The following is a 6,745-nucleotide window of genomic DNA, read 5'->3' as shown; positions in this document are numbered from 1 at the left end:
AAAGTATCTGTAAATATTCTTGAAATCTGTAAATTACTTGAAAGTCATTATTCTATGAAACTTTGGAAAAGTCAACTTTCTGGAAGTTAATACTTCCAAATATTTTGAAAAGTGAACTTTTCAAATATTTGGAAGCATTAACTTACACTTTCAGGTAATTTCAGATACCAGCAGCTCTTACAGACAGCTGATGTTCTGTCAGAAGGCCAGTATTTAGTAACTTCTGTGGAAATAAATGCTTTGAACGCTGGACAATATTACCTTGCAAAACAAGCCCATTTTCTTTTCAGTGAAGAAAAACCATATATGAACTCAGAATTTACTACTACAGAGGGGAAATGTGTAACAAATGCTACATAGGGTGATAAAAGAGAGCTGGGGTTGGAAAAACAGAAATCTCTTTAGGGCTAAAACATGAGTTACCAGTCAAAAGAGCCCATGCTTTGTGCCACTCTGTCAAGCTCTCCTCTTTCTGTTCCCTCCCCACCCCGCTGTAGGAAATCAAACCCTTTTGATTCTGTGTTCAGTCATTAAAGCCAACACTCATTTGGCACATCCTTTGTTCTTACAGGTATAATGCCCTTCCTCTGGTCCTTGCTGATGATTTCCAGGGGACACTCATTGTTTCACTTCCTCAAGGTTATATACAATCCTTGAGTATCTTCTAGAATTGAGTTGCTGATTTGTCTGTTGAGTTCCTTTGTTGTAGGCCATCTCATGTTGTAAATATATTGTGCAAAGACAATTCAAGAATATAAAATCTTTAAAATCTTAGAGAACATTCCTGTTAAGACTAATTGAATCCCTCAGATGTGACTGTATTTCTCTCTTATGCCAGTGCAAAACAAGCAAGCTTTGCCCCTGAAATGGCATGTTGTGGAGCCAGTATGGGTTAAGGAGGTTCTGATATTCAAGGCAGCATTGGCCATTGCCAATTTGAAAGGGTATGAAGTGACCAGGAGAAAAGTAACAAAAAGAGCAGCATTCCAACAAGCTCGTCTCAGAAATCACAACTTACACGCAAGTTGTGACTTAAATATATGTCGGGTTTTGTTAACATTGTAAAAAATCTGTTCGCAGCAAGTATGAGAAGGTTTAATTATTTTTTTCCCCAGTGTGCTGATAGGAAGCTGAAGACAGTTGCAAGCAGTTGGTTTTCCACCTACTGCCACGGTGGTGGAAATTTATTCCTTCACTTTGCAAGCAAAGCAATCACAAGCAATCAAACTCCATTTGCCGGAAGGAGATCTCAGAGAAGCTGGACAAAGGTTTGCCCCCGATGAGCAGCAGTGTGTTGGTACTGCTGATCTCACCCCCCATGGCCACACACCCACAGCTGGGTCTCTCCTCTTCACCCACAGCCTGAGCAGCAGCAAAAGCCTCTCCAGAACAGGCCAACAGATGGAGAGACTTGTCCTTGGACAAACAGCTCCTGTCAATCTTTGGGCCTAGTCCTGCCTCTGAAGTGGTCTGGGAGGCAGGGAATTCTGCTGGCTCCAGGGGCAGGCTGAAGGTTTTCATTTCGATGGCATTGCTCCGCTCTATGGGCTGTGGGCGGAAGAAGCTGCAAAAGCCAGAGTGCCTCGGGATGGGCACCAGCTGGGCATGGTCCTTCTGCTCACTCTTGCAGTGTCTGGGGAATGTATCAGTGAAATCTGAGGTAGTTTGGAAATCCGCACCAATTCCTAAGATGCAGTGATACATTTTAGGAGAAAAGTTTCCCTTTGTAGTACTACTAAGCTTCTTCCATGTCTGCGTATGGAAATTATACTTCCAGAGGTCATCATTAGGGCTGGAATTTGAAATCCCTCCACCAAAAATCAGCATAGAGTCTTTGCAGACTATTGAAGCGTGACCTACCACTGGAGGAGGTCCTTGGCTGAAGGTAAGAGAAACCAGCAGTTAAGAGGAGACCAAAAAGAAACTTAGCACTGATTTTAGCTTCTGTTTTCCTTTTCACTCAGAAGGATGACTGCTGAACAGCTGCATTGGGACATCAAAATTACACTGCTGACAGCTGCATCAACGCCTTGCCAACAGCTCTCCCGAGCAAAGCCAACTGGAGGCCCAGGGATGGCAGCAGCACTGCATCCTGATCTGAACAATCCCTACAATTACTAAGAGGGCGTCGTCTCCCTCTCCACCCGCACACAGTATCAAAGAGTAAGATTAATTCTCTTTCTCTGAGCTTTTAGTGTAACAAATAGAATAGTTTACCTTGTTCTGAGGCTGGACCAGCTGCTGCTTCCAAAGTCCCACCTCCACAAGTCCCTCTGTTCAGTGAGCCCCATCAAGCCCCCAAAGAGGTACATGGCTGTGCGATAAACCACTGCCGAGTGGCCGTGCCGCGCTCCGGGACCACTGCTGTGACAGGGGCTGGAGACACACAACCACTTCCTTGTACCTGAAACAAAAACACTCATTTATAGATGGATCAAATTTACCCTGACTATTTGAGAGAGGATTTACTTCCTGCACGAAGTAACTATTCAGTTGGAGAATAAGGGTTTCCAGTCTAAGCTTATTATGAGTTAACAGTTTAAATTCTGACACTGAAAAAGTGCATTTTAAAAAATCAGTTTTGAAATAAACTTTTAATGAAAATGTCAAATGTTGTGTGACAGATGCCATGGAAATTTTATTTACAGAGCAGTTTTTCCTTCAGCTTTGTCAGTTCATTGATTCTGACACAGAAAGATACTTTCCTGGCTGTTAGAGGGAAAAACTCAGTCAACAAAAATTTTAATTCGCTAATGTCTCTGCTTATTCTCCCTGTGAGGAAAGGAAGGATGAGATAAAACCATCATTTGTTTCAAAATAGTGACAGAATGGCCATCAGATAACAAGTTATGCATTTAGGAAATCTCTGGGAATCATCTCGTTTGCAATAATCAGACTGGTAATGAATATGCTAATAAACTATCTCCTGTCAGGTTTGACTCCCCGTGGTCAGTTGGAGACTTGAGATCAAAAGATGGCATTAACAGGCTCAAATCAGGGTCCCTGCTGGATGTGAAATTTTTAGCAATCCTTGAAGAATTTTAGTGAGTAGTAAACAAACATTCTCCCTGATTTTCAGCTGTAAAACTGGCAAATACTGTAAAATGTATTCCAGTGGAATAGTCTAATTAATTTCAGCAAGCAATTAACTGAATTGACAAAATTTATCTCTAAATGTTGTCGAAAAGAAGCCAAAACTAACTTAGAGCATTTCTACTGACAAGAATCTTCTTAGCAGAGCAAGCTCTCCTGCTGCAGTTGTTGTTTTACACTGGATCAAAACCTTATCCTGCTTTTTTAACTTACCAAAATGGAATTCCCAAAACTCCTGAGAAATGCCTTTGATGCCAAAGTATCCCCCATAGATGTACATGCTGGAATGGTACACGACTGCACTGTGACCTTTTCTGTTAGCTGGTGCAGAGCTCTAGAACAGTTCAAAAATAAGACAAAAACCTATAGAGTCATATCAGCAGCAATGTCTGTCTTGGAAATACACCTTTTTTTTTCCCCACAAATGACCCTGCAGTCCCAAACTTTCCCTTGGCTCCTCTATCAAGCAAAGGTAACCAGAGTGGTAACTGTCACATCTTAAAAAAAGGTATAGAAGCATTGTGATGATGAAGTTTCAGTAGCAAAAAATGAGTGATTCTTAATGTGTAGTGATACAAAATCAATCTCAGTAGACCAAGCCATAAATGCTTACACTCAGGTTTCAATTAGAAGTGGCAGTAACTTGGTGAGTCCACGTGTTCACACTGAAGAATTGAAAAATGCTGCAGCACTTCACGTTCCAAAACATATTAGCGTGGCTGCCAATCTGTTTTCACAACCCTACTTTTTAAAAGCACAGGCTTCACGTATGGTTGCAATATTCCATTTAAAATTAGTTTTCTTGAAAAGTATTTCAGAAAAACAGAAGCAGCAGCAGAGGAGAGGACTTAACTTCTTATATAGGACTTAAAATTTAAGAGCAGTATTTTTAAACACTGTTTTGAAGAAGGAAAAAGCCTTAAGTTATTGAAAGTGCAAAGAAATAAAGTACAGCCACATGTCTCTGAAGAGATGAGATTGGAACTGTTTGGGGGAACATATTTCAAAGCAATCTGTTTAATCAACAAAGCAACAGGCATTTGATTCACACATTCCCTACTTCCTGGCTCCTTACCTCCGTCTCTGCTGGTTCGTTGCAGCTCTCTGTCCATCTTGCGGAATCTGGGGGATTGAGTTAATAAAGCGCAGTTTAGATCCCGCACCACAAGAGGACACTCCTCCCACAGTAATTGTTCAAACTACACAGCTCATTTTCAAGGAAGTCTCGTCCTGGTGTTTTCTATTGACAAGGCTGAAGAAATCCTGCTAAGACAGCAGCACCAAGAGACTTGCAGGAGACACAGTTTGAAGCGTTTTCTTCTGTCCTTATCTGATACAGAATTACATAGGTACCACACTGTATTCCTGTTTCCTAAAGCAAAATTTCATAATGCAGAAGTAACCTGTGATTTTCATCATTTTCTGAACTTGTAGGAATCCCAGATTTCCCTACGGATGTATGACTCCTTCTGCTTACCACATACACCTTATTATGTCAGACTTATTCCTTCTTGTTCTTTTTTATAGGTCCCTTAAATAACCCTCAAATAACAGCCAGCAATCACAGATCTGAGATCACTGTGAACGAGAGGAAATATCAGATAACCCAGCACAGAGGTATAATGAGAAATCAGTACAGGCTTGCATTACTTAAATCTATTCTTGCAAAAGATTTAAAATAATAACTATGAAACAGCTAGACACACTACCAATGTTGAATAACTCATTTCCAATTTCCACTGGTAAGTACTGTGAGTAATAAGATGCTTTCTCCTTTAAAATATGTTCTGAGGCTTTTCTTTCTTACAGCACGTTATCTCAGACAACTGGTGGAAAACACGAAGGATTGAAAAAACCCCAGTGACTTAAAGTTACATTGTGAAGTAGCAAAAGAAGCCAGGAAACTTAAATCTTGGTGTGGACACAAGATTTATTGGCTCAAAAAGAACTGAGCCTCTCTCTGTCCCCTCCCAGTCTGACACCAAAATAACAGCTACTACTGTACACAGCACTTCCAAAGGGCAAATCCACGGTGTATGACATTGCTATTAAATTCAAATGCTCCACAGTTGTTATTAGAATATACACTTAAGAGATCCTGAATGTTTGTTCTTAGAAGAAAAAAAAATCCATGTTATAAAATGTTGATGTTAATTTCCCACCTTATTTAATATTTTATTTCTCTTGCTCTAGCTTATGTGTTTCTTCAGTAAAAGTACAAATGAGATATACTTTACTGATCTACTTTCTTCCATAAGAGCTTCTTTTCTAAAATATATGTGGCATAAAACATAAAAAATAATACATGAACTATCAGGTCTTATGATCAAATAGTAAATTTAAGAAGGAGAGAAGGAGGAATGGAAATTCTGTGACCTTAAAATACATAAAATTTTCCCATAAAATCCTCTCCAATTGAAATAAGAGCAGTATTTCTGATAGCTTAACAGCCTAATTTTGAGAGGAAAATATGCACACAGTTTTACACACATTACTTGTTGTAAAATTTAGGGAAGGCTCTGTTGCAAGCAGCAGAAAACAGTTTGGTTCTCATTATTTATGAACTTGGAATGTCCCATGGAAAAGACTGGCTATTGTGTATCATACCAATGTCATATATCCAGAGAGGAGTTTTTGCTTGTGTGAAAGCAGAATCCACCATCCCACCAAATATATACAGGCTGCCCTGCAAAATACACAAATATTTGTCACTTACAGGAAGGCACACAGAATGAAAATAATTTTAAAAACAATTCTTAAATGCAAAAGTTGCTATCAACAAAATATAGTTAATGGTATGATGATCTTTTAACAATTAATCCCAAAAAGCCACCAACTTTTAATTATTCTCTCTTTATTTTCTCCCAGTGGGAAGCCCTGAAGTACATTCTGCTGTTTAATGGGGACAGTATTTCAGAACTGCTCATTCCTTGTCAGCCTGGGGCAGCTTCAGCGCTGGGAATCTGGAGCTCTCTTGAGGCATTGCTCAGGTATATTGGATTATGCATGTTTAGAGAAATGTTTCACTGTGTGGTAGCTCTTGATATCCTAAATTCTGTCTTCCTCTCACAGGCGGGGCTGTAATTCTTACTTTGCTTTACTCCCCCATCCCTCTTCTATGCGAGTTCTGCAGTGAATGTTTTTATGCCGTAGTTGATCATGCAAATGAATTCAGAGCAACTGTTACAACTGCACAGATAAGTCAGAGAAAGTGCTGCCAGTCTTTATCTGGTATTACTGCTACTTATTGAGCACTGACTGAGGAAACCAGGGGGCTGCTGCAGAGCTGAATTACTGTCACTCTGTTCAGAAAGATTTCCAAACATTGGTACAGCTACATCCAGAACTGCAACAACACAAAAATGTTTTCTGGGCATAGTATTTCAGTACATAATAACCTGTGGCATTTTATTGCACTGTATAATAGGAAATAAAATGTCAGGATATGGACAATGTAATCCTGGTCTACTACCTTATAAGCCACCATTGAATGTTCTTCCAATTCTTCTGGACCATCTCTTGAGCAATCCAACATTTCCCATTCATTTTTCACTATAAACCAAAGCTAAAGTTAAGACAGTGGTGCACTCAACATATAAACAGCAGGGAAAAGGTGGGCTTTGAATGTGGCTGTGCTGCTTAAAATGAAGCA

The 6,745-nt window shown here is 39.8% G+C and overlaps 1 protein-coding gene and 1 long non-coding RNA gene across 8 annotated transcripts in view; one reads left to right on the top strand and one right to left on the bottom strand.

The window, feature by feature from the left end:
• Positions 1-442: 442 nt before the first annotated feature.
• The window catches only part of LOC137476948 (leucine-zipper-like transcriptional regulator 1), a 50,447-nt gene continuing 44,144 nt past the window's right edge, over positions 443-6,745 (bottom strand). For 5 of the 7 annotated variants that reach the window (XM_068195439.1, XM_068195440.1, XM_068195443.1 and 2 more), the window contains 6 exons: positions 6,566-6,645; positions 5,701-5,779; positions 4,169-4,215; positions 3,307-3,427; positions 2,218-2,404; positions 443-1,879 (listed from right to left, as the gene is read on the bottom strand). In XM_068195439.1, coding sequence (XP_068051540.1) covers positions 1,213-1,879; positions 2,218-2,404; positions 3,307-3,427; positions 4,169-4,215; positions 5,701-5,779; positions 6,566-6,645 — 1,181 coding nt within the window. In that variant the 3' untranslated portion in view covers positions 443-1,212. The remainder of the gene's footprint in view (positions 1,880-2,217; positions 2,405-3,306; positions 3,428-4,168; positions 4,216-5,700; positions 5,780-6,565; positions 6,646-6,745) is intronic. The other 2 variants (XM_068195445.1, XM_068195444.1) reach the window with 2 other exon arrangements.
• Positions 3,880-6,709, top strand: LOC137476955 (uncharacterized). The gene is made up of 2 exons (XR_011000745.1): positions 3,880-4,442; positions 5,962-6,709. It is a non-coding gene; the product is annotated as an uncharacterized lncRNA (long non-coding RNA).

Source organism: Anomalospiza imberbis, chromosome 7 (assembly GCF_031753505.1).
Source record: "Anomalospiza imberbis isolate Cuckoo-Finch-1a 21T00152 chromosome 7, ASM3175350v1, whole genome shotgun sequence".
In the NCBI taxonomy this organism is placed as follows: domain Eukaryota; kingdom Metazoa; phylum Chordata; class Aves; order Passeriformes; family Viduidae; genus Anomalospiza; species Anomalospiza imberbis.
The sequence above is the reverse complement of the archived record's forward strand: the minus strand, read 5'-3'. Positions and strand labels throughout refer to the sequence as shown.